General features: G+C 34.5%; 3 protein-coding genes and 1 pseudogene across 5 annotated transcripts; 3 read left to right on the top strand and 1 right to left on the bottom strand.

Moving 5' to 3' along the window:
- Positions 1–714, top strand: LOC120161145 (cysteine-rich and transmembrane domain-containing protein WIH2-like). Its single transcript, XM_039171406.1, has 4 exons — positions 1–134; positions 236–380; positions 488–572; positions 610–714. Exons 1-3 carry the CDS (start codon positions 95–97, stop codon positions 531–533), a joined length of 231 nt encoding a protein of 76 aa, XP_039027337.1. The 5' UTR covers positions 1–94; the 3' UTR covers positions 534–572; positions 610–714.
- Positions 715–2,499: 1,785 nt separating this feature from the next.
- LOC120161237 lies at positions 2,500–13,293 on the top strand (annotated as a pseudogene).
- LOC120161236 lies at positions 10,790–14,354 on the top strand. Of its 3 annotated transcripts, XM_039171503.1 has the most exons (5): positions 10,792–11,022; positions 11,134–12,893; positions 13,153–13,354; positions 13,451–13,650; positions 13,724–14,354. In XM_039171503.1, exons 1-5 carry the CDS (start codon positions 10,991–10,993, stop codon positions 13,777–13,779), a joined length of 2,250 nt encoding a protein of 749 aa, XP_039027434.1. In that variant the 5' UTR covers positions 10,792–10,990; the 3' UTR covers positions 13,780–14,354. The 3 variants fall into 3 exon arrangements, with proteins under 3 accessions (XP_039027435.1, XP_039027434.1, XP_039027433.1); XM_039171504.1 differs by having other exon boundaries at positions 10,790–12,893; positions 13,451–13,620; XM_039171502.1 differs by having other exon boundaries at positions 10,792–12,893.
- A 397-nt stretch (positions 14,355–14,751) lies between these two features.
- On the bottom strand, positions 14,752–20,604 carry LOC120161234 (putative leucine-rich repeat-containing protein DDB_G0290503). The gene is made up of 7 exons (XM_039171501.1): positions 20,589–20,604; positions 19,752–19,841; positions 16,424–19,642; positions 16,099–16,341; positions 15,842–16,000; positions 15,451–15,603; positions 14,752–15,248 (listed from the first exon to the last, which is right to left on the bottom strand). Exons 2-7 carry the CDS (start codon positions 19,833–19,835, stop codon positions 15,003–15,005), a joined length of 4,104 nt encoding a protein of 1,367 aa, XP_039027432.1. The 5' UTR covers positions 19,836–19,841; positions 20,589–20,604; the 3' UTR covers positions 14,752–15,002.
- Between the last annotated feature and the right edge of the window lie 7,118 nt (positions 20,605–27,722).

The raw sequence follows: 27,722 nt of genomic DNA, 5'->3' as shown, positions 1-27,722 counted from the left end.
CTATATCCATTAATTCTTCTTCTTCTCCAAGCATTTATTTTACTCTAAAGTCTGAATCACTCCCATAATCTCCTTTCAGCTTAAAAATTCAAGGATGAATCACAACCAGCAACAATTCAACCAGCCCTCAGCAGGTCTGTTCTCTTCTCCTTCAAATTTATAGATTACGGTTTCTCAATTATGAAAAAAAACCAGCAATATTAACATGGTTTGTTTCTTGTTAATGATTCAACAGCTGCATATCCACCACCGCCGACATCTAGGATGCCAGAACCTTATGTGACCGCACCACCAGCTGGTTATCCGATGAGCAAAGATGAGTCCCAAAAACCCGGTGCTCTAGAAACCAAGTCCAGAGGTGATGGTTTCTGGAAGGGATGGTAAGTATTAAAAATAATCTTCCTTTCTACCACACATATATATATATACAGAATCAGTGTGGGCGATTACAAGTAAATATTGATGAAAATGTTGTGTGAAATTGCAGTTGTGCAGCGCTGTGTTGCTGTTGTCTTCTGGATGCATGCTTTTGAAGCGTTCTTGTATGATTATGAAGAGTTTGATTTGTTTATAGATTATATAGTTGGATTGATTGTTTGATGATGGGAACTGTAGGGTTTGGTTTCCCTTGTTCATTGTTTTGTATAAATGGGGACTCTTTATCTGCCCATTTACTTGTGTTTTGAATAAAACTATTATTATTATTTTTTTCAATGGTAGTTGTTTTGTTGTCGCAATCCCTTCGATCTTTTTTCTGGTGAAGTAAGATTCTTCCACGTGTCTATACATATTTCCAGAAGCTCCAAACATCATTTATGTGAATAAATAAAATATCCTTTTAAAAGATTGTTTATTTTTAGACATTAACAAGCTGAGTTGAAATTATGAAACGCATTTATTGTTAAAATATCTCTCATGTTTTAACAAATTATTTCTTGGAGCATTTTTCTTACAAAATTAAGTTCCTTTTTAATAATACAATAATATAATTTAATTTTTAAAAATAATTGCAAGCACAATTGTTACTCAAAATGTCAGATAAATAATAAACAAATATTATTAAAAATAGGAACAAATTATTTATTTGTATATAAACATGGAATCATAGGAATAAAATCGAATATTTTTTTTGTTTAGGCTTGTATGAACTATTTCTTTAAGATATATTTGTCATCTTTTTCGAATAATGTTGGATGTCGATCTTTCATGATACAATAAAAAATGATCAAACAACAAGCACAATGATAATGATCAATCAAACACAATTTTATTTTTTTTTATCACTAGAAAAAAGGGATTTAGAAAAAAAAAATTATATGTATTTTTCTTATTCCAAGCTGTGTTGTTATGTCTAAGATTTGTGCTCCAACTATATATAATAGAGAAATTAGATTAAAATGTTAAAATCTTTTGATGAAATGATTTATCATTTTAGCGAAAAAAATTAATCTTTTAACAAAAAAATTATTTAATAAATATAATTGAATAAATGAAACTTTAAATTAAAAATTAAATCTATTCATCAAATATTATAACTTATTATTAATATATTATAAATAACATCAATTCATTCATTTATTTTTTCAACAACAATTTCTTTGAACAATGTAAAAATCTATCTGGTAAATCCAATAATATTTTTCAATTACATTCTATATTACACCTTGCTTATAATCTTCGATTATAACTTATCGTAATATTTGTAAGTCAAATACTATAATAATATACTAAAATTTAAAATTAATTCATTTAATTTTATAAATCAGGCAAATAAAAAAATTACACATATAAGAGTATGTATTTTCATCTCGTATTTTTTAATATATCCTGATATTTAAATTAGGATAAAATACATAAATAATCCCTCGATTATAGGTTATTGCTTTGTTGAGTCTCTTGATTATTAAAAGTTACAAAATGATTCTTCGATTATAAGACGATGTTTTGTTGAGTTTCCTTACTATTAAAAGTTACAAAATGGTCACATGACTAATAATATGTTCCAAACTCATCTTTTTTCATTAAAAAATTGATGGCTATATGAGTTGGACATTAACATATTGACTAGGATATAATGAAATATGATGCTTGAACCATCTGTGTTGTATTTTGTGAATTGACTATTTGTTTACATTATATCGTCGAGTTAGTGCTTGAAAGTAACGGTTGTTCCAGTAGACATCATTTAAATATGATTTTACCATATCTCAGTTAACATGTTAATATCCAACTCAGACAATCGTCAATTGTTTTAACGAAAAATGACGTATTTAGAATATATGAATAGTCAAATGCTATATTTTTTTAACTTTTAATAGTCGGACAACTAAAAAAAGCAACGTCTTATAGTCAGAGGATTATTTTATAATTTTTAATAGTCGAAGGAATCAACAAAATAATATCATTTAATCAGAGTACACTTTAAATTACGTGAGATACAAGTTTAAAATTTTGGTAATGGTCCAAAATATAAATAATGGAGGTCTACTCAATTAAGGCCCAATTTTATTCATAAAAAGAGCCCACTGATATCCATCAATTTCCTAAAGGCGCTAGGGTTCCATTCAATGGATACGATTATATATCCCCTCATTTTCAAGTGTATCAATTTCGCCATTCAGATTCAGAGCCGCTGCACCCGCTGCCGCCATGGTTAAGTTTCTTAAACCCAACAAGGCCGTAATCGTCCTCCAAGGCAGATACGCCGGACGCAAAGCCGTGAGTGTGAAATCTTTTGACAATGGCACACGTGACCGGCCCAACGGCCACTGTTTGGTTGCAGGAATAAAGAAGTACCCGAGCAAGGTTATCCGCAAGGACTCCGCCAAGAAAACAGCCAAGAAGTCGCGCGTCAAGTGCTTCGTCAAGCACGTAAATTACTAGCATCTGATGCCCACGCGATACACCCTGGTCGTGAACTTGAAAAACGTGGTTACCGTCGATGCCCTTCAGACCAAAGACAAGAAGGTGGCCGCTTGTAAGGCCACCAAGGAGCGGTTTCAAGAGAGGTTAAAGACTGGAAAGAACAGGTGGTTCTTTACCAAGCTTAGGTTTTGAGCTTTTTGTAGTGTCTTAACATTTTGGATTTCATGGAAAGATTCGAATCTGTTTCGATGAGGTATTTCTTGTTGCGGAAGACGGTTATCGGATAGAATAAAATCGTAACTGATAATTTGAGAAAATAAAAATGAAGATAAAAAGAGACACAAAATTTACGTGGAAAACCCCTAAACTATATAGGGTAAAAACCACGGGCAACGATAGAAGAATTTCACTATGAGAAAATAGAAATTACAACATCTCTCGAGCTACCAAGGAGAAAACAATGATAATTCTCTCTTGATAAAAAGGAGAAAACAACTCTCAAGAAACTCTCTAAATTCTCTCTAGTATTGGAAGAAAGCTAGAATGCTTTGGGATGGTTTTGAAGCTAAATGAGCTAGTGTATTTATAGTTGAAGCTTTAAGGACTAATTTGTAAATACCCTAAATTACAATGACTAATTGCATAGTTTTACCATCCAAAATTTTCAACAATTTTGTGGCCAAATTTGACCAATTTTTTCACCCCATTAATGCCACCAAATTGCCACCCATAATGTTGACAATTGATGCAATTTGGTGTGATAATTTTCAACAATCTCCCACTTGAAGATTTGATTGGAACAATCATATCTTCACACCATTCTTTCTACCTTGTACCTTTCATGTTGCTTACGTTTCCGACATGCCACATGAGGATCGACACCAGGTAAATTTATCAACATTGATTGCCTTCGTCATGAAATCTGCTATGTTGTCTTTGGTATGGATCTTCTGCATATCTACCGTTCCTTCTTCCACCTTTTCACGAATGAAATGGTACTGAACTCGTATGTGCTTAGTCATTGAATGAAATGCTGGATTCCTTGCTAGATGCAAGGCGCTTTGACTGTCACAAAACAGAGAGACATACTCTTGATTGTGCTCAAGCTCCTCCAATAGCATCTTCAACCAAATTGCTTCTTTACTGGCTTGTGTAGCTGCTACATATTCTGCCTCTGTTGTGGACGTAGCCACAACTGACTGCAATTTTGAAACCTAACTTACAGCTCCACCAGCAACTTTGAACACATATCATGTAGTAGATTTGCTTTTATCCAAATCCCCTGCGTAGTCAGAATCTACATACTCATTGATTAGTAAGTTTGATCCTCCGTAACATAATGCAACATTTGAGGTCCCTTTGATGTATCTTAGGATCCTCTTTACAATATTCCAATGCTCTTTGCCTGGATTCGCCATGTACCGACTAACCACTCCCACTGCTTGTGCAATGTCTGGTCTTGTGCATATCATAGCGAACATTAAACTTCCCACTGCTGATGCATACGGTACTCGAGACATCTCCATCCTCTCTTCTTCACTGCTAGGACTCATACTGGAGGATAATTTGAAGTTAATAGGAAGAGGGGTAGAAATTGGCTTACAATCTTGCATGCTAAATCGTGACAAGATTTTCTTCAAGTAATTCTTTTGTGAAAGCCAAATCTTCCTATTACTTCTGTCTCGGTGAATTTGCATCCCTAGAATCTTGTTTGCTGATCCCAAGTCCTTCATTTCAAATTTCCTAGCCAGTTGTGCCTTCAATTCTTCAATATGATCTTTGTTGGGTCATGCAACCAACATGTCATCCACATACAACAGCAATATAACAAAATCGTTATCACCAGACCTCTTGAAATAAGCACAAGGGTCTGCATTAAGTCTATTGTATCCAAGGCACATAATGAAGGAATCAAATCTCTTATACCAACACCTCAACGCCTACTTTAGACTGTACAGAGATTTGTTCAACCTGCAAACCAAGTTCTTCTTTTCTTTTTCTTCAAAACCTTCAGGCTGGAGCATATAAATTTCTTCTTCAAGATTTCCATGAAGAAAAGCTATTTTAACATCTAACTGCTCTAGATGTAAGTCCAATGTAGCACACATTTTCAAAACTACTCGAACTGTTGTTAGTCGAACTACAGGAGAAAATATTTCATTGAAATCAATACATTCTTTTTGAGCATATCCTTTGACCACCAGTCTTGCACGATACATCTCCACTTGATCATCACCATTTCGCTTGATTTTGAAAACCCATTTGTTACCAATTGGCTTCCTTCCTTGTGGTAGTGGCACAAGGTCCCATGTATTATTTTTATGAAGGGCTTCGATTTCTTCTTGCATCGCCATCATCCACAGTGAAACATCTGAGCTGTGTATTGCCTCCTGGTATGTTGATGGCTCACCGTCCTCTGTTAAAAGGCAGTATGCAATATTACCTTCTATAACATAATCTGAGTGCCAATTGGGACGTCTTCTCACACGATCTGATTGACGAGTTGTTGGAGTTTCAGAACTCCCTGGTTCTTGTTCATCATGTGTTGGTTCTGCTTCAAAAGAATCTCCTTGTTCAACCTCATTTTCCACATGTATCTGTATAGTCTCTGACTTTTCAGCGCTATCATCATCTTCTTTCCTTTGTAACTTATCTTCTACAAAGATAACATCCCTGCTAATGATCACTTTGCGGGCAGTAGGATCCCACAAGCGATACCCCTTTACTCAATCAGCATTCCCCAAGAATTTGCATTTCCTGGATTTTGGATCCAGCTTTGAAATTTCTTGGGCGTTGTACATCATGTACACAATACTTCCAAATACATGGAGGTTTGAATAATCAACTGGTTTAGCAGTTCACATCTCCATTGGTGTCTTCAGCTCTATTGCAGTTGATGGAGCTCGATTCACCAAATAATAGGCGGTATTGACTGCTTCTGCCCAAAATGATTTTTCTAGGCCTGCATCCCTCAACATTGCTCTTGTTCTTTCTAACAAGGTTATGTTCATCCGCTCTGCCACTCCATTTTGTTGAGGAGTGTTCGCCACTGTGAACTGTCTTTTGATGTCTTCTTTTCTGCAAAAGTCATCAAATTCTTCACTTGTGTATTCTCCTCCATTATCTGTTCTGAAACACTTGATTTTATTTCCAGAGTCAAGTTCCACCCGCGCTTTGAAGTTTTTGAAAGTTGAAAACACATCGGACTTCTTCTTAATAGGGTACACCCAACTTCTCCTGGAGTAGTCATCAATAAATGAGAAAAAATATTTTGCTCCGCCTAGGGATGTAACTGGTGCTTGCTATACGTCAGAGTGAACCAGTTCTAGAACACTTTTGCCTCTAGAATTTGATGTGTTGAATTTCAACCGGTGCTGCTTACTTGTTATGCAATGCTCACATAAAGTAAGTGATACCTTTGTTAAGCCTGGAAGTAGCTTTTGCTCCATAAGGACTTTCATTCCTTGTTCTGACATGTGCCCAAGTTTCTTATGCCATAGCATTGCAGAATCTGAACTACATGAGGCAACAAAGGCTTCTGCTTCTAGCAATGTCTCTCCCTTCAGCATGTACAAGTTTGCAGCTATCTTTTCACCTTTCAGCACCACAAGCGCTCCACGGAACACCTTCATGATTCCTTTCCGTGTTTCAATCTTGCTAGCATTATTATCCAACAATCCTTAAGATAATAAGTTTTTCTTCAGACCTTTCACGTGCCGCACATCTCGAACAACTTTAATTGTTCCATCATACATCTTCAATTTGATGGTTCCCACGCCAACGATCTCTAAGGCATGATCATTGCAACTATACACAAATCCTCCTGAGACAGGTTCATAATGATGGAACCATTCTCTTCTTGAGGTCATGTGATATGTTGCTCCCGAATCAATGAACCATATATCTGCAAATCGTTTTCTTCCTTCCACGGTGGTTGACGCTTCACAACATAGATCATCTCCATCATCTGAAGTGTTTGCGATATTGCCTTACGGGTTGGAGTTTTTATTTAGACTCCAACAATCCTTCTTCAAGTGACCCTTCTTTCCAAAGTTGTAACACTTTAAATTCTTCTTGCTTCTCGACTTCGATCTACCATGTTTGTGACTGCTGCTTTGGCCATGTTCTGTTGATCTCCATCTCATCGTTGTCATCGTTGTCAACGCTTCTGCTTGTTGCAGATTTACTTGTCTGTCTTCCTTGTTCTTGCGCCGATTTTCTTCTTGTAGAACAGCAGCTGCAACGTCATCAAAGACTAGACTGGTGACATTATTGTTTGTCAAGTTGATGATGAGTTGATCATATGAATCCGGTAGACTTTGAAGTAGAAGTTCAGCACGTTCTTGTTCTCCTATTTTACAGCTTAAGGATGTAAGCTGAGAAAATAAGGTGTTCAGTGTATTTAAGTGCTCCGTCACTGAAGTAGATTCTGACATACGGAGAGTGTACAATTTCCTCTTAAGGAAAATTTTATTGTGCAGCGATGTGGCCTCGTACAATTTGGTAAGATGATCCCATATCTCCTTAGCTGTCTTCTTCTCCTCGATGCTTGACAATACTTCATCTGCTAATACTAGATGAAAGTTTGCCATAGCATTCCCGTCCATCTCGTTCCATTTGATGTCATCTGCGAAATCCATCGGTCTTTCATTGATAGCCGCTAGACACCCGTCTTTCCTTAGGATGACCTTCATCTTCAATTTCCACAATGAGAAATTTCTCCCATTGAATTTTTCAATATCAAATTTCGTTGTCATAGATTCTTTTACGGATAGCTCCCACTATTTCACTATCGTGAATAGTTCTCTAGAACCTTCAAAGAATGGATAATAACTTCTTATTTTCTTATGTTGGAGGATCCACCTTTTGGTGGCAACTACAAAGACAATAAGTAGATATTACACACTCTAATCTAGCTCGGATACCAATTGTTGCGGAATACAGCTATATAGAGCAAAATCGCAACTGATAATTTGAGAAAATAAAAATGAAGATAAAAAGAGACACAAAATTTACGTGGAAAACCCCTAAATTATATAGGGTAAAAACCACGAGCAACGGTAGAAGAATTTCACTATGAGAAAATAGGAATTACAACCTCTCTCGATCTACCAAGGAGAAAACAATGATAATTCTCTCTTGATAAAAAGGAGAAAACAACTCTCAATAAACTCTCTAAATTCTCTCTAGTATTGGAAGAAAGCTAGAATGTTTTGGGATGGTTTTGAAGCTAAATGAGCTAGGGTATTTATAGTTGAAGCTTTAAGGACTAATTTGTAAATACCCTAAATTACAATGACTAATTGCATAGTTTTACCATCCAAAATTTTCAACAATTTAGTGGCCAAATCTGACCAATTTTGTCACCCCATTAATGCCACCAAATTGCCACTCATAATATTGACAATTGATGCAATTTGGTGTGCCAATTTTCAACATTTCTAGGTTACTATTGTTTTTAATATGATGGTACATGTTTCTCATTTCTGTTAGAAATTCGTGCTTTTTTTTTTAACTTTTCTATGTGTTCTATTATATGCATATTTTTGTTTTACGGATCTTCAGAAAGTGAGAATGAAGTAATTCTAATGTTAGAATTATTCCAATGTTTATGTATTTTTGTTTTAATCATTGCTGCTTGATTTGTAAGTGAGCTGCGTTCTTGGATCCCGTTTGGATGTCATTTATCTGGGTTTTATAAGTTAATTTTTGAATTAGTTCTTCAGCTTTCATGGTTTTCTTCATAGGATCATCATCGTTATATATGTGCATATATGGTGTGGTTAAGCAATCTAAGGCTTTCATAGAATTATAGTCCCTTCTAGTTGATTTCGTTACAGGTTTAACTTAGACAACGTTATGAGTAGTTTAGGCCCTTTAGGGTTTTTCAAGTATTATATTAACAGCATTAATTGTACGGACAACAACAATAAAAGACCATAAAAGACAACAATTGGTACTATTTGTAGAACCTTAATGAATTTACATGGTAGCAAAAATTTGAAATGGTAATGGAAGAGTTGAAAATTGCTAAAGATCTTATCTCTAATTAAACTTCGAAAGTAAAAAAATCCTTTAATCTCTCAGTTATTGACACCGACATATCTCGTCAATTTAAAGTTACCAAAAGAGGTGCACGACGGCACCAGAGATCCAATGGATCGTTTGTCTCAATACAACACCTACATGATGATACTAACGCGGCTACGTGCCTTGAGAGGCTCTCGACAGTTTTTACTAGACCATTTGATCGCGGCAAGATTCTTATGCCCAATAAGCCTCAAAAAGCTCCTACGAATTTAATTCGAGATGAGGGGATTTTAATTAGCCACTTATTTGTTTTTATGCTATAATTACCACATATATGACATATTCAGAGGTTAAGGTGTGCGTTATGTTCATACATGAGCATGACTATGCATGTGGGTTTAATTGGTCGGTCCAATCACCAAACAAAGCATGTCATTAGCGTGTGAAGAGCTTCGAAGCTAGGACTTCCATCCCTATGTGATTCGAAGCACTTTATCAAGCTTGGATGTACACCTTGTATTCACTCATGCATGGCTTTAACGTGTGACTTCACAATGGCTTGTTACATTGTAACCTTGAGGTGCTTGCTTGGGTTTGGAGACGTGTTTACTAGAGGTGCCTGCATGTGACATGCTTACTTGTGTTCACATTATAATGAGGATGAATTGACAATTTGTTTGTGTTCACGTTGAATAACAAAAGCAATGGGAGATTTAAGCAACCATTCTTCTTCTACAAGCAAGGCAATGGAGGAGTAGAAGAGATGGATGCAAGCTTGGAGGAATTCTTTCTATAAATCAAAGATTCAATCTCATTCAATTATACATTGTATTTCTCAAGTGACTATTCATTATATTTGTTCATCCTTCAAGTACATTAGAGTCATGAACCAAGCATTGAAAGATCAAAAGCCATTCATTCACCTTAAGTGCATCAAAGTCTAATTCATGTATTTAGTTTATATTTGCTTTATTATCCATCCTTTCATATGCTTTGTGAAAAGTCTATAATTAGGCTACCATATTCCATTTTTATAAACACGTATCATAGTTATATTGAATCATGTGTCTTCCTTATCATTGCCAAAATGAATTTTATCTATTTTCTATTGTATACTTGTGAAGTTAGTCTAGTAGTGTTTTTCATCTTCCGAACTTATCACTTTCATAAGTATGACATTCAAACCATCAAATTATAACTTTGGTTCTTATCTCTTCAATAGACAGCGAATCAAGTTCTATATTCTATCCATTTGTTATATCAAAGGTTCCTAACTTTTTAAAGTTAGTAGATCTCGATCCATTTATTTGTCAAAGATTCCTACACAACATCACCATCCATCACTATTCTTTCAGTTTCTGTACAAATCAATCTAAAATTTTAATTCGAAGATTACTTGACTAGGGTAATCTTAATTTGGTGTCGGAGATGGTCAATTAAGGTACAAATGAAAATTTTTGTATGGAAAACGATCATATACAAGTAAAAATTATCTCATATAATTATAATAGATGGGAAAATCTAGAGGAGCGTGATTGAAAAAATTACAAGGTATACTATGTGCATTTAAGACTGCGTCACAACAGAAAACTTAAAGAACCTTATGTACAAAATATTTCAATCAATTAATTATAATCAATGAAATTAATTTAATTATTTTTTAACCATGGGTTGGTACCCAAGGAACTGGTAAAATTAATTTAATCAGACTTTCAAATAGTATAGATTCGTTATTAAGTTTTTATTTTCTTTAATTCAGTAAAATTTAATATTTTTTAAATATATAATTAAATAGTATTTAAATGATAATTGATAACTGAAAAAAGGAAAATTCATCTAAATCTTATTTCCTCAATTAAACAAGGGGGAAAGTGTATGTTCGTTGGCGTGGGATATAACCAGACAGAATTAGCCGGTCTGACTCCGACCTATCGCCATTAACCTCTAACCAGTTATAATCAGAAAACATTTACTCTTTCGTCGATCCAAAAACTTCTTCCAAATCAACACTGTTAAATCTTCCGTTGAAGCCTCAACCTCAAACTTCAAACCAATTTGGGTCAACACAACCGGTTCACTTGGTTCATATAATCAGATGAACCACCAAACCCAGAAAAAAAAAACCCAGTAAGTTCCTCTAATTCTTGCCAAAATTTACTGCTCTGATTAAAGGGTGTGTGTTTTTAAAAAAGGGTTTGCTTAAATGGAGTTGAATTTGGTGCCTATATCAAATACAAGACAAAAGCATGATCCGGCTTGGAGCCATTGTCAAGTTTTTAAAAATGGCGAAAGATTGCAAATTAAATGTATGTATTGCTGCAAAATGTTTAAAGGGGGAGGAATTCATAGGTTTAAGGAACATTTAGCCGGTCGGAAAGGTCAGGGTCCGATATGTGAACAAGTTCCACAAGAGGTTCGAGCTCTTATGCAGGATAGCTTGAATGGGGTTTTAGGCAAACACGATAACAAGCAAAAAGCAATTCCCAAATTATTCTCCTGCGGTAGTAGTAGTCCACACGTTGCTGAGAAAGAAAATTCTGCCTCCCATGATGATACGAAAGATGGTATCATACCAATTTCGGTTTTAAACACTTTAGAAGCTGATTCTGATTTGGCATTGAATGGGATAAGGGAAGTCAATAAGGGAAGTAGAGGTAGGAAACGGCAAAGGGATCAAAGTTTGGTAGCAAAGAGTGATCCTTGTGCAAAAAACGATATTGAATTGGTTCCGATAAGGGTTGAGAATCCAGTTCATATGGCGATAGGGCGTTTCCTGTATGACATTGGAGTTGACTTGGATTCCGTGTACTCGGTTCATTTTCAACCAATGATTGATGCTATTGTTTCTGGTGGATCTGGGACTGTACCTCCCTCCTATGAAGACCTTCGGGGATGGATATTGAAGAATGTAATTCAGGAAGTGAAGGAGGATATCAATAGAAACAAAGCAATGTGGCATAAGACAGGGTGTTCTATTATAGTTGAGCAGTGGAGCTCGAAAAACAGCAGAATTTTGTTAAGTTTTTTGGTTTACTGTCCTCAAGCAACTGTATTTTTAAAATCTGTGGATGCATCCCATGCATTTTATTCCCCAGATTATTTGTTTGAATTGCTTAAGCAGGTGGTTGAAGAAGTAGGGGCTGAGAATGTTGTGCAAGTAATCACTAATTGTGATGAACAATATTTCTTGACCGGGAAGAGGTTGATGGAGTCATTTCCTTCACTTTATTGGGCTCCTTGCTTAACACATTGTGTGGATATGATGCTTCAGGATTTTGGTAGCCTTCATTGGATAAATGAAACAATTGAACATGCTAAATCTCTGACAAGATTCGTCTACAATCGTAGTGTGGTTCTGAATATGATGAGAAGATTTACTGGTGGTAACGACATTGTGGAACCAGTACTTACTCGTTTTGCTACTAACTTTGCAACTCTGAAAAGAATGGCTGGTCTTAAGCTAAATTTGCAGGCTATGGTTAGCTCACAGGATTGGCTGGAATGCCCTTATGCAAAGAAACCAGGGGGTCTAGCAATGTCGGACATTGTTAGAAATAGGTCATTTTGGAATTCATGCATCTTGATTGCGCGAATAACAAATCCCCTCTTGCGGGTTCTAGAAATAGCTGGTAGCAAGAAGAAAGCCGCAATGGGATACATTTATGCGGGAATTTACAGAGCAAAAGAAACAATTAAGAAAGAACTTGTCAAGAAAAATGATTATATGGTCTACTGGAAAATTATAGATAATAGATGGGAACAACAGCGACATCTTCCTCTTTATGCTGCTGGTTTCTTCCTTAACCCCAAGTTTTTCTACAGCACCGAGGGAAATATGCACAATGGTATCCTATCGTCATTGTTTGATAGCATAGAGAGATTGGTTCCTGATGCAAACACCCAGGACCAAATTGTCAGAGAAATAAATTTATACAGGAATGCTAGTGGAGATCTAGGAAGGCCAGTGGCAGTTAGAGCCTTAGATAATTTACTTCCTGGTAAGGATATCCATCTATAGAGTGGAATTTCAAAATTGCTTGTTCTCGTTTATTGTCATTGCTACTTTTAAGAAAGTTTCAAGAAAATAACCCCCTTCTCATGCCTAACACAAATAGTTACGGTATGAATTTTATAGGTCTATGACATGCTTTATAAGAGTTTGTCTGCCTTTTTCTTAATGCAGTCCGTTATGTATCTAAGTTACAGATTTGGATTGGGATATAATTGCATTTTCTTCATATTCATCCATATTATTAGGTGAATGGTGGTCTATATATGGTGGAGGCTGCCCAAATTTGCAACAGTTGGCCATCCGCATTCTCAGTCAAACTTGCAGTTTAATTGGGTGTAAGCCAAATAAGATTTCCATTGAAGAAATACATGACACAAGAAATTTTCTCAACCGTCAAAGACTTAGTGATCTTGTCTTTGTTCAATACAATTTGTATCTGAGACAAATGTAAGTCTAAAACGCCAAACCATACTTCAATATTTTGGAAGTTTACAGTAACTGGATGGTAAGGAAGTGTTGAGTTTCCATTAATTTCTTTTGCAGGGTTCTTAGAAACCAAGAAAAGCATGCTGTGGATCCTCTCTCATTTAACAACAAATATATTCTTGAAGATTGGATTGCCGATAATGAGGTATACCCTGAAGATTATGAGGGTTCAGATTGGATGTCACTTGATCCCCCAGTTGATAACAGAACAACTTTAGCACTCCCAGGTGATGAAATCGAAGACTTCTTGGGCACAGGTACATACAGTTGGATGTATTTTATTTGCTCATTGGCGAAAATGATAAACTCATAATTGTTACCCATGTGCAGGGTTTATAGATTTAGACATTTTCAATGGATTGAAGGGGGTCAAAGAGGAGATATGAAGATAATGCTATGGTGCACCAAAACGGTTAAATTCTCACCTACTTTAGGTTGCTGATTATTATTTCCACCGTCACGTGAGCTTGTAGTTTAAAATCCTTTATCCCTTGTTGATTCCGTGGTCGTGGCTGATTATGTCTGACTATGTCGTAGGTGTTTAAAATCCTTTATCCATCGTTGATTCCATGGTCAAGGAGGAGATATGAAGATAATGCTTTGGTGCACAGGTACATATTACCTAAGAAATATGTAGAAAGAGAGTTGCTAGAGTTCTCGGAATAACTAGCAATGGGCTTAGAAAATTTTCTCCCTGTAAGGTTGAGAAAACTACTTTAAAGTCTAGTTTTCCGCACTTGCTAATGGACTGAAGGGGCAAAGCTGTACAATCCTGGAAAGAGTTTTTTTATCAAAGAATGCGGTTGTAATTTAAGGTTGCTGGTCTCATGAGAGCCATTTTGTGCAATTTGTTTAATATGATTTTTAGTCATGAGTTCAAATACTGGAAATAAGAATACAGACTAAACCCGGGTTAGAATTTCTTGATTCTTGTTGCAATCACAGCTTGTAATTTGCATTTACCAATTTTTATAGGTTATATGCAGTTTCTGTAAGAATGCCTCATAAGTTTCTTCTCTGAGAAAATGATGGGTTTTGTTAAGGATTAAAAGGCTTACAGGCTAGAGTTGGTAAGCTTCATGATAGCCTTTTTCATAGGTATGAAAGCCGGGGATCTGGAGTTTGGACTAAATAAAAAAACTTGTATCACCTCTGCTGATATCGGAAAGGTTTTACTTGTAGTTCTATGTTACTCAGACGAGTGTTTGATATAGGTACGTCTTTGACACGGATATATTCGATTTGGAGCCCACATACTCATGTCCGAGTGTGTGCTGTATATAGGTTTCGAACGTAGATGCTTTAGGGAAAATAAATAGGTGGAGCAACGTTGTAATATATAGAATTGATAGGAGATATGAACCAGAAATATTTTCGTTCCGATCAAATTTTACTGAATACAAACTTAGATTTTACAATGCATTAACCAACTGTTCTTTGCAAACAGGCAAGGGAAAGAATCAGAACAAGTTGCCCAACCAACCTCAAAACCTCAGCTATAAAGCTTTCTATTCTGCTTTGCATGTGAAACTTAAATGAAAAGGAAAATGCAAAGGGGAAAAATAAACGAAGGAGCAAAACCAAAATCAAGAAACACAAAACTCTTGAACTAATAACGCATTCCCAGAATAACACCGACAACCACCGACACAATGGCTACTCCCAAAACGAACTTTAAGGTTGTCAAAGGAGAAGCCTCGGCATGGGTAGTTGATGAAGAAGAGGCAGATTGCACAGAAGCTGCTTCCAACTTTTTCTTACCCTTACGTTTTGATGGTGTTGAAAATGTTAATCCATCAATGTCTCGGGATTTCATCTCTAAGCCATCCTTAGATTCGGCTGCACTGCTCGCATCCTGAAACACACGTTTTAGGGTAAGCAACTCTCAAAATTTTCAGAAAACGTAGCAAAAATTATTTTGAACAGTGTATCGAGTTGAAAAGCAGTCAGGTTGAGCACTTTATATTTGTTGATTTGTTCTAGTAAGAAAATATATTAGCATCGCAAGATGTAAACAAAATTAACCTAGTAAAGTTGGAGAGGAAATTTGAACTGACCTTCAGTTTAGCTTCAGCTACTTGCAATTTATCTTTCAACTCTTTGACCTGCTTCTTCAGAAGTAACGCTTCTTTCTTTTTGGCTTCAATCTCTTCAATCGAACGCTTTAGAGCCGCTTCCTGTTCCAACTCTTTCTGGGAATCAGCTTCTTTCTGTTTGTTCGACATTTTGACAAAGAATAAGAAATGCCATTCCCAATCCTTCAGAATTGATAATTTCCAGCATAAAAATGATAAGAAATCTAAAATTCTAGATTTAGATTTCATAATAAATTTTGAATTCTTATTTTGGTGTTATCTTTAAGTAGGTGTCAGAATTTGTGTTCGTCAATTCAACATGAAGAAAAAGGAAGACAAAGATGTGTAATATTTAATAAATTTATTGTCTAACCTGTTGAGCAATGGTTGTCTGAGCGAGTTGTAAATCTCTTTGAAGTTGAAGCACTTGTTCATTTATAGCATCTCTATCACTGATTTTTTGTGCATGATCCTCCAATTTTGAAGTTAACTCGGTCTCTCTTACAGAGGCAGCTGTCTTAACACTTTCAACCTACAAGCAAAAGACCAAATACTTAGAACTGATCTTGGCATTTGATTTGGAAAATGTCAACTGTCAGATTCCTTCTTTATTAACACAGAGTATAGTACCTCTTCTTTTAATTGAGTTTCAACGGTCACCAACTGTTCTTCAAGTTCTTTGACACGAATTTGCAATAAGGAATGCTCCGCAATCTCAGCCTTGAGATTTCCAATCTCCAATTTTAGAGATTCTTCATTTTCTTTTTGATCTTTCAATTGCTCTTCAAGCTGTAATATTAAAGATTTAAGTCCCTTCTTTGTATTTTGATGTGTTTCATTGAGCAGGTTATTCTCCTCCATTAGTGAAGAAATCTGTAACACAAGGCAAAATTAAATAAAAATGGAAAATCTTCATATTTTAGTTATTAAGATGCTAATAAATTTTTTAACAAACCTGAGACTGTAAACTTTGCCCTTCAGAGGTAATCTTCTGTGTTAGATCTTCTGTAGCTTTCTTTGAAATATGAAGCTGTTCAGTTGTTTCATCCTTCTCTTTCAATGCTGCTGCCAGTTTGCCTTCCAAATCACCGAGTTTTGCCTCATATTCGGCAAGTTCCTGAGTAAGCTTCAAATTTGCCTCGGCTAGTCCTTCACTCTCCTTTTCAAAGTGAGCTGACTTGGTTTGCAGTTCCTCAACAAAGCTTTCCAGCTGCTTTAATTTTACAAGAGTCTCTTCCACCTCAACTTGTCGAGATACAGCAATTGTGGATGCCTCATGAGCTTGTTCTTCATATGTTCTAATTTGGCCTTCAAGCACGTTCAACTTTTCAACCAGCTCATTGGCTTCCAATTCTTTCATAGAGTATTTTTCAATAGCCTCATGTAACTGTGCCTCTGCTTCTACAATTTGTGATTCAGCTTCAGCTCGGAGTTCTGAGGCCTTTGTATGCTGATCTGATAATTCTCTAATTGTGGACATGTGGGAAGAAATCTCTTGAGCAGTGACTTCCTTCTCAGAAACAGCTGAGTTAAGCAATTCTTGAAGCTCATCAACTCTGCTCTTGAGCTGAATGTTTGTCTGGACTAAAAGCTCATTCTCTGAGGAAGACTGAAGGGCTTTATTTTTTACCTCCAATAAATCTTTTCTGATTTGTTCATTTGTGCCTTCCAAAGAAGCCAGTTTCACTAATCTCTGATCCAATTCTTCTTTTAGAGATACGGACTGTCCAGCTGATTGAGCAACCTGTTCTTCGTACACCTTTATCTGATCCTCAAGCGATTTGAGTTTCTCTAACAGAGATTTCGCTTCTGAATCCTTGTTGGTGAAGTTTTCCATCACTTCTTGGAGCTTAAGCTCTGAATCCCTTGCTAGAGATTCATGTAATGACTCAAGCTCTGAGTTTCTTGCCTTAGCTTGCTCTAGTTGCTCTTCAGTAGACTTGAGCTTTTCCATAACATCACTTTCTCTCAAACCAATAGCCTTGAGATCATTTTCGATGCTTTCCAACTTCTGTTGTGTCATATTTAAATCACTCCGCAAGATTTCCACCAGATTTTCTGCTTCTACAAGCTTTTCACTGGAGCTTTGCGATGTCTCTTCTAACTTTTTCTTCTCATCTGCTGCCAAATTTAAGCACTCTGTCAATTCCTTTTCCTTCTCATTGGCCATCTGCAGTGCAATTTCAAGGCTCGATGTTCTAGCTTGGAATACCTCGAGCTCAGATGCAAGTTCAGATACCTTATCAGAGTATCTAGTGGACTCACTTTCTGCATCTCCACATCTCTTTTCTAATTTGCTGATCTGTTCCTCGAGTTCCTGGATCCTGTAATTCTCTGCTTCAATTAACAACTCCAACTCATTGACCTTCTTGTCGGCACCCTCTAATTTGGAATGAGAGGTCTGGAACAGATCCTCTAGCTCAAGGCTGTGCTGATGACTCATATTAGCTCTGTCCTCATGGTGAGCACTTCTCTCTAAAGCAATCTCCAATTCCTTTGTGAGCTCTGAGTTCTTCTCTGCCGACTGATTTAGAGCTGATTCTAGTTCATTTATCTTCTCCTCATATTCCTGCATTTGATTGTTCAGCTTCTTCTTTTCTTCCTCAACCTCTCCCAACTTTGTCTCTAGTTCAGATATTTTCCCTGAAGATTCCTTTAGTTCTTTCTCAGTTTCAAAGCCTTTTAGCTCTACCAAGTTTAGCTGTTGTTCAAGCTCCACATTCCTCTGCTCGGTTGCTATAAGACGTGCCTCAAGCTCCCTGAGTTTCGATTTTGCATCTTCTGCTGCCTCATTTGAAGCCCGAAGTATATCCTCCAGCTCAAGATTCTTTTGAGTAGCAGTTGCTGCAGCAGCTCCTGATTCACTATGGAGATCTTCGAGAGATCTCAATTTCTGTTCAAGCTCCTCATTATTAGACAGAGCCTGAGACAATAGAGAATCAGTTTTACTGAAATTCTCATTTGAAAGCTTCAGTTTTTCTTCAAGTTTACTGCACAACTCCTTCGACAGTGCTGCATTACTGTTAAGATCTGCAATGGTTGTTTCTAGAGCTTCTTTTTCTTTCAGCACTTTACTTGATTCTTCTTGTACAGTTGAAATGTTTAGTTCCTGTTCCTTCAGCCTAGCTTCAACCAATTCCCTTACTTTGACTTCCTCCTCCAGTTTCAACTTGATATCTTCCAGCTCAGAAACCTTTGCTTGAAGATCTTCTTTAGTTGCAGCAAAACTATTCTCAAGGGTTGAGATATCTTCCTTCACCTTGGATTCTAAAGCCTTTTTCAGGTCCAACTCCTCAGTCAGCTCATTTATAAGAGCTTCCCTTGAACCAAGTTTTTGCTCCAAGTCCAACACTAGTGATTTAGAAAGTGCCAACTCCTCCGTTGCCGCAGAAAGTTCAGCTGTTGTACTTTGAAGTGCTGCTTCGACCTTCTGGCTTTCAGCAACCTTCTCATACAGGCCCTTGACTTCTTCTCTCAGGACGGTCATCTGATCTTCCAATTCTTTTACACTAAGTTTTGAAGTTTCAAGCAATCTCTCAAACTCCAAAGCTCTCTGTGTCTCAGACTCAGCGTGTGAGCCACTTTGTTTGTGAAGTTCTGCAAACTTCCGTGCCTCTTCAACAGAACTCTGCAGATCCTGCTCCAACTCTTGCATCTTCTTTCTTGAGTTTTCGATCTCAATGTTGAGACCATCATATGCTTCCTTTACTTCAGTGAGTTCCTTCTGTTTTTTCTCTTGAGCTTGCAAAGCCTCTTGCAAACTGGTTAGTTGTAAACTATATCTCTGCTCAGCTTCAACGATCTGTTCTTGCAATTTCTTATGACCAAGATCAAGTTCTTCATACTTTTTCCCCACTTCATCCAACTTCTCCTCTGCAAGCAGAACTTCATCCTTCAATCTGCTGTTTTCTGATTCAGAAAGCTTTAATGCTCCAATCACTCTTTCCAATTCAAGCTCGAGTTCTTTCGTCTTTTCTTGGGCTTCAAGTAATTCTCTACTAGATCCGCTTGAACTTCTTTCGATGGCTGATTCATTATCCTGTCCAGATGCAGGATTAGCCAAATTAGAACCATCTTTCAGCTCTAGTGTTTCCTTCTCTACTTTAATGAACTCTCCATCTAGGATGGTTTCTTCCGCTTCTTTCTTTCCTTCCGTCAAGTCTCCATTAGAGGCCTGTATAATTAGAAACGAATTGTGAACCTCAAACACATACAGTTTTATTATTACAACAAAATTTGAAGTTTTGAAAGAGAACTGATAAGAATTTCAGATATGCCTATACCTTAATAGGATCGGGAACAATTCCAGTGCCCTCAACAGCTTCCTTCACTGGGATTTCAATACTCGCTGTGTTGTCTCCTTCCATATTCACCTGTGATCATATTAATTAATCAAGTTTGAATTTTTAAATAACAGGCTAATACAAACTTAGTTAAAAATATAAAAAAAAACAAAGTTATAATTATATAACTCATATATTTTTACAAAATTGATTACTTTCTTTAAAGAGAAAAAACATCGTGTTTTTCACTTCTACGGTTCTATCAACCAATACAAAGAGTAGTAAGTGGAAGGTTAAGTGCACATCCCAATCAAAATATTATTATTATTTTTATTATTAAAAAGCCTTTTTTTTTGGCCAACTAAAAGGAATTCTAGACGTTATAGATTCCTTTGAGATCTAAAACACTATGCCTACCAGGCAGCACTCAGCGAAAAGAAGAAAACAAAAAGTTAGAAACAGTGTATAACTTTGCATATAATCCTATACTTATTGATCTGCAGATAAATTTTATTTGATTAATTAATTAAACTGCAACAAACAAAACGGTGATCAAAAGAGACGGAATCGGTGATATGATCAAGAGGATCGAGGATCAAAATCAACAGTCAACAGAAACGTTGAAAGAGTAGAAGCCATTTTGATCTTTAGTGGATAAAAAAAACAACAGTCAACAGAAATCCAAGGCCACAGCACAAATTCAAAAAGAAAAAAAAACAACAAACACAGAATTAGCAGAGAATATCTAAAATTATTCACCTGAGACAAGTGATCATGCATAGATATATGTATATATATACACATGTAGGAAATATTAAAAAGGGATTTGATCCTTGCCTGGTGAGAAAAATGTGAATGGATTTGCTTTTGCTCTGCTCTTTCGATTTGCTCAAAATGGCGGAATTTTTCAGAAATAAGTAAAAGGTAAAGACGATGAATGAAAAAATTGTGAGAGAGAATCTTCGGTATATATAGCGAGACAGAGTACGTGGGGCCTCATTTTAACAGCCAATACCACAATAGAACGCTGCCAATTCCCTCATACAACGCCCATAGATTTCTCCCTAATTACATTTCATGCCAACACCAATCTCATTTTTTTTCAGTTTCTTCACTTTTTACCTTTTTCCGGTAATTTAACTATTTTTAAATAAAAATTAAATTATATCCTCTTAAAACATTAAATTATATTGTTTCATGGGATATTAGACCTCTATATGTTTGGGAAAGTCGTCCTCTCTCTATAGTATTCGATCCAAATTAGTTGATTAATATATTAGACATGGATAATTATGCAAAAAAATATTGTTTGAAACAAAATTTAAACTATCAAATAAAAAATTATACTACACATTTATATGTTATGAATAATCCACTTATTTAATAATTTTTTATTAAGTAGAGATATATTATATTTTCAAGACAAACGTCGAAATTCAAATCTACATAAGATACGATACATAAACATCCTAACCTCTTAATCAATTAATAGATCTCATTTAACAATTTTTTCTTTAATATGCTGCAATGATTTTCTTAATCATTAAGATTAAATTTATTGAATAGATAAATAAGGATAATAATTTAAACAAATATCTTAATTTTTTTATAGTTATAGAAGAACCAATTGCTTAAGTAATAATGCCAAATCATTTAAGGTGAGAATCCACAACACATAAAGGATTATATCCATAAATAACATGTACTCAACTATCCATAATTAATCTTCTTAATTGGAAACTTATCATTCTCAAGGCAATATATATATATATATATATATAATTTATTTCAATTGATTTATAACATCATTTATATTGGAAAAAAATGAAAAAAAAAATATAGCACGGTGAAACAAGGAATGGTGTTTAGGAGGATTAAGACAGGAGGAAGGTTTGATTGGTCATTGGAGAACACAGAGAGATGTCGGGCTGCTTTTTGGTCTCAAGTTGGCGGCCATTCAATCACACGACCGACCAAACCGCCCTTCTATGTTTTATGTGGGTAACCAAAGGTGAAGGCGGACTCTGTCTTTCATTGGATGATAAAGACATTTGCCCTTTATTTCTTTATTTTAGACCCATATTAAAAAAATATTAAAATATCGGATCTGGATCGGCTTCAATGTTTATTAATTTCTAGGTTATTTTCCCCAAAATTTTCAGGTCCTCTTCCTTTTTTTATTTAATAATTATAAATAATAATTGATTAGTGTCACCCAGTTGAAATAATTGAGTCTGAATTTGTCAGCGAAAGTGTTGTCATTTTAATTTGCATAACAGAAAAATTAAGGTCAAACATTATTTTAAATAAAAGTTTTTTTTAAGATATTTTAAATAAAACTTGCATCTTGTTAATAATGATTAAAATAATATTTTACAAATTAACAATCATATTATTATTTATTTCCCAAAGAAATTGGTTATATATTTTTCCTACTTGTTATTTTTTCACTCGATATTATTTAGTTGGCAACATTAGACAGTATCACCAAAAATAGTATCGGCAACTGATCAGCTGAGTCAGATTTGAGTTATCAATTTGTCCTACCCGCCTAATAATAAGGGTAAATTATGTTTTTGGTTATTCAACTTTTTCTATATATTTATTTATATTATTTCTTCAAAAAAGTTCAATTTCATAACTCGATCTTTGGATTTGGCTCTTTTTGTTCACTCAAACATTAAAATTTTAACGCTAATACCAAAACACTACGTTTTGGGGCTTTTATTTTTAAAATTGACCAAAACTTTTAATATTTTCTTCCCTATAATTGACACCATTCTCTAGAACAATTTGGCAACCGTCTATCATTATTTGTGATGTAATTGGTATCAAAATATTCCCATTTTTCTCTCCTTTCTTTTTTTTCAATTTGATTTTCTTTAAAAATTCCTCTAAATTGATAAAATTCAAATCAAAACTTCAATTTTAACTTGGTTTGATCTATAATCCCTATTATCTTATCAGCGTGAAATCAAGATATATCGTTTTTTCCTCCTGGACCTTTATATCATTCAGATTTGGAAGAACTACTTTCGCATTGGTTAATCGAAGGGAGTACAAAAATTTGGGTTTGAAAAAAAGTTTCATGAGTTTCTTTTTCTTCATAAATTTACCCAAAAATTAAACGAAGTTGAAGACTTAATGGTTGAGTGACCAAAAAGATTAAAAAAATGAAAGTTGAATAATGAAATTGAAAATTTTAAAGTTGAGTAGCCAAAACAAAAATATGGGCAAGGTTGAGTGATAAAAATGTAGTTTACTCTGATATTAATTACGATGAATTACACAATATATCACTATGTTATTAGTAAGTTTACAATTGGATCATTATATTTCAAAATATCACAATCTAGTCACTCAATTAATCGATTGCAAAAATAGATCATTGTGTCGTTAAATGTCAGGCTAATATTATTTTTGGGTAAATTTATATATATCAATCACTTAATTATGAGTAAGTTTACATTTTAGTAACTCAACTTTCATTTGTGACGTAACTTGTTTGGATTTTATATTCTAATTTCTATGAGTATTCTATGAATCTGTATAGAAAAATGAAAAGAACATTTTATTCTTAAATGGTTGTATTATGATCTGCCATCACTACTTGCATCTTCACAATCATCATAGTTACTTATATATTCATTACATATCAAATTAATTTATATTGATAATTTGGTGAGCTTCCTTTGTCAATCACATTAGCACATAATGAAAATGGAATAGGCTATTTCATCTTTCATGAGATATATGCATTTTTGCAACCAATTTTGTTTTTTTTGTAAAGGGTATTTTGTACGATTACACTGTGTGAGTTCATACAAAACTAGACGGCAATAGAAAAGACGAAGATTAATTAAAAATGATAATTTAACCCGGATTAAAGGAGAAAAGAGGAAAAAAGTCAACAATTAACGATCAATTTGAACTTAGTATAATTAATGGCAGTAAAAAAATATATATAAAAAACCTAAAAGAAGAGAGTGTAAGAGAAAAATAAAAAAGGCAGTTGGAACTTATTAAACTTAATTAATATAAATGATTTAATTTATTAATAACAAAAGGTTAATAATATAATCGGATGAAATTAAAGATTTATACCTTATATAAAAAATGATGTTAATGACCTAACTTATAGAATTTGTAATGATCTTGAGTGTATATACAAGTCTTTTGGGGATCCGTTAGAGTGAAATGGCTAAAAATTAAAAAGAGGGGACTTAGTAGTATTTATTTTATTTGCAAATTGCAATGAGGGACCCAAACAGTTTGGATATTGACCAAGTCATGACCGGCTGAGTTTCTCCGTTGTAGTTTTAAGACTTGCAAATTTTCAATCTTCCAAACTAGCGGCTCTCAACAATGGGTCGACCACAAGCTTTTAACAAATTTTTTTTAGAGTTTATTAGAGATTTTATAAATATGAAGTTAAAATTTTTAAATAATTTGAGATTTAATGAAAAGTTTAATATTTCAAAAAAGATTTTTAATTTAAAATATTTCTAAAAACCTAAAATCTAATGATTTTAAGTTTCTTGAAGAGATCAATGATTTTAAATATTAAATTTTTAAGAAGTCTGAATCTTTTTAATTTAGGGTTATAAAAAGGTGATACATTGATGGTTATTAACAAAATGATTGATATTACACAAGATCAGTATGAAATTAGTGTAGTTGTGCAAAATGAATTTATGGTTAGAGAATTTTAATATTTATCATGCGAGTTAACACCAGAATAACGCGACATATATTTTGGCTAAAGAAGGTAAATAAATCCTTTATCACATAGAGTGTATGAATTGAAGAAGCTCCTACAAGGGTAGAAGGGCAGTGAATCACGATAGATGGTGGGTTTATCCGCCTGATTAACCAAGCAACGCGTTCAGTTCTAAGATCGACATCAGCGATAGATCCATGCATTCTCTAGGTGGACATAATCTAAATTTTATTTAGTTAATTACTTATTTTATTAATAGTGCTCTCCCATATAATAATTATGTTATTAATATATATATATATATACATATATATATATATATACTCACCGTCCAACATTTTTTAGTCCACCACTAATTAACGTATTCTTTACTTCAAATGAAAAGGCTTTTCATCTGTAAGTAATGATCGACGATGCTCTGAGACTCAGAATCAAAATCTGAACTTAGATGAGAATAGCTTATCGACAAATCTATATGCAAAGGAAAATGGAGAGTTTAGTTTCAATTATTTATTGTTCTTTAAGTTTTGTTTAGTTTGAATCGATTGGTCTGTGATCGGTTGGGATAAGCTAGGCTACAATAATGAGGGTGGTGGAAGTGGAACCAAGCAATCGATGCAAAGGAGTGGACTGGCTGGCTTTCCATGGCCCGGCACTTTCTCTTAAGTCCACATATTGATATTAGGTTAAATTCCTCAAATGACCACTTAACTATGAGATTAGTGTTCATATGACCATCACACATTCAATTTTGACAATATAACTACATAAATATTTAAGTGGTTAAATTCCTCAAAGGAGTGTTTTTCATTTTATTTATTTTTGGACTTCCTTTCCCCATCTTTTCTTATTCCTTATTGCTTACTGCCTAGTGCCTAGTGGATTAATAAAATAGGATAAGATTTGAGCAATGTCAATTCTTTGTTATACAAGTATCCATATGGATCACATATATGCCATTCATATCATTACTGTTTTCGCAAACAGTTGTTTTTATGAATGAAATCGTCTCATCTTTTTTCATATCTTTTAGCATATTTTTTTGGGGGACCAAGATATATATAATATGTATTAAAAATTTTACGAAAAGATAAAAAACTAATTGTGGTTTATTATTTTAAAATACGATTTAATATTAAATACTACACTTCAGTATAATTCTTTTAACAAACTTGAATTTGAATTATTAAACGAGTAGAGTTTAAATATTTTAGCATACAATTAATGAGAATATTTGTGTAATTTCAATTCTTCTTTTCGACATCAATTTTTTTTCTTTTTAATTTAATCTCTCAACTTTACATTCTATTTAGTTTAATATATAATTTGATTATAACTTTTTAAATATTCTTTCTTCCATCGATTTCTCGAGTCCTTCATAATTGCATTAATATTTTTCCATCAAATTTTCTTCTTCTTTTTGAATACTATGATATGATTATAATGTAATATGTTCATAATTTTCTTAACTAATTGACAACGCACACATATACCCTTCATAGTTGCTCGAACTCGAAACATCTAGAGAGAATAATATTTCTTTTTATTGTATGACCTCTAAAGATAACACCATTCCCTTTAACCATTGAGGCCTCTTCTTTTTTGGAGTGTTGTTGAACCGTAAAAAATGGTTAAATGTCATACATAATAAAGGTTGAATGACTCGTAGAAATTATAAAGCAATCACATGTTCTATGATGTGTTCTTATTCTGGATAAGTATTTCAATATAAATGTGATATTCCTTTTGTAGATTTTCAAGGTAAAAGATTTACAAATCAACCCATTTCCATTTTATTTTCAGATGAATCTGTTTGTTTATTACAAATCCTCCAGGGCCATCTGAAGAGTTTGGATGCTGAAATCTGCTGTGAAATCTGTTGTAAAGGTTTCAAGAGCTGTACCAATAACGAGTGTTGTCTCCCTTCCACTGCTTTTCATCTCGAGTTAGATCTCAGGACTTCCAAGTTCAAACCTTCTATACCACAAAAGTCTATCAAAATCTTTAAACATTTGTCATGAAACAATAAAAATCCTTTTTGTTCTTGGTGCTCATGACATTTCATGTTTTTTGGTCAAACTTCACTCCTTTTTTTCACTTCATTCCTTTTTTTTTTAATCTTAGAACCATCTTCTCAGCTCAACCCTATATTGCAGAAGCTCGTATTTCTTAATTTCGTTTGCCATGGTGATGCATATAAGAATGACCCAGTTTTTATTCCACTGGTTAAGCATGTGGCATCAACACTGCTTCTCTTTCTATTGCTCCCAGATGATCATCAAGGAAGTTATAAATAGCTCTGCTTTGTATTACCTGCTCTGACAAATGACATATGATATGATTTCCTCTTAACCTTGTGTTGTTCTCTTCTTTTGTCCACTTGCTTCCATTCAGTTGCCTCTGCTTTTCCCCCATCTTCGTTATTATTTTTTTGGAACCACAGTTTGTGCCATATTAAGCTACAACCGCTAGATGCTTCCCCACATTAAGCTCTATCAATGGCGAAAAGGATCACAATGGTTCGAGATGGGACGTCAGTTGCCACGTACATTGTCCCCACATTAACTCCCTGCTTTCTAGTTAATGTCACAGAGGGTTTTATACAAACTAGAAGGAATAACGGAACACTTTGTGAATATAACGACGAGCAAACATATGTGTTATTATCTCTTTGCACGGAAGTTTGCTCCTACTGCATTTGAGTCTTTGCTCAACCTCAGCTCGACTGTGAACGTCATGAACTTTTGAGAGATTAATCAGGCAATGATTGAGATTCTCCTTCCACCTAAAGCTATCATTCATTTTTGGGTAAACTGTGTATTTAGTCACCCAACTATTTGAGCAGTTCTGTTTTGGTCACCCAACTATTTTTTTTTCAAAATTATACATAATGTTACGTTTTAGTTTCATTTTGATCACCCGCAATTAAAAAATTAACAGAACTACTATTAACATGACATTTTTTTATCGTTGATTCTTACAGGTTTCTATCGTTGTCATCCAATTTTGATCATCTTTGGTTCATATGTACAAATAGGTTCAGCCACAAAATTGGTTTGTTGCAAAAATTTTGGAGCATAATAGATGAGCTTTATTTTTTGTCTTTGCAGAAAGGATCACTGTGGCCATTGATTGTAAGAAGATTCTGCATTGTAGTTAATATGTTTCCCTTGAAAAATATGCTTTCCTTTCCAGGAGGTCTTTGAGAGCTGCCTTTGACAACGTTCTGAGATTGAAGCATAACCATAAAG

The sequence above is a fragment of the Hibiscus syriacus genome, unplaced genomic scaffold (assembly GCF_006381635.1).
Source record: "Hibiscus syriacus cultivar Baekdansim isolate YM2019G1 unplaced genomic scaffold, ASM638163v2 tig00111398_pilon, whole genome shotgun sequence".
Classification (NCBI taxonomy): Eukaryota; Viridiplantae; Streptophyta; class Magnoliopsida; order Malvales; family Malvaceae; genus Hibiscus; species Hibiscus syriacus.
The sequence above is the reverse complement of the archived record's forward strand: the minus strand, read 5'-3'. Positions and strand labels throughout refer to the sequence as shown.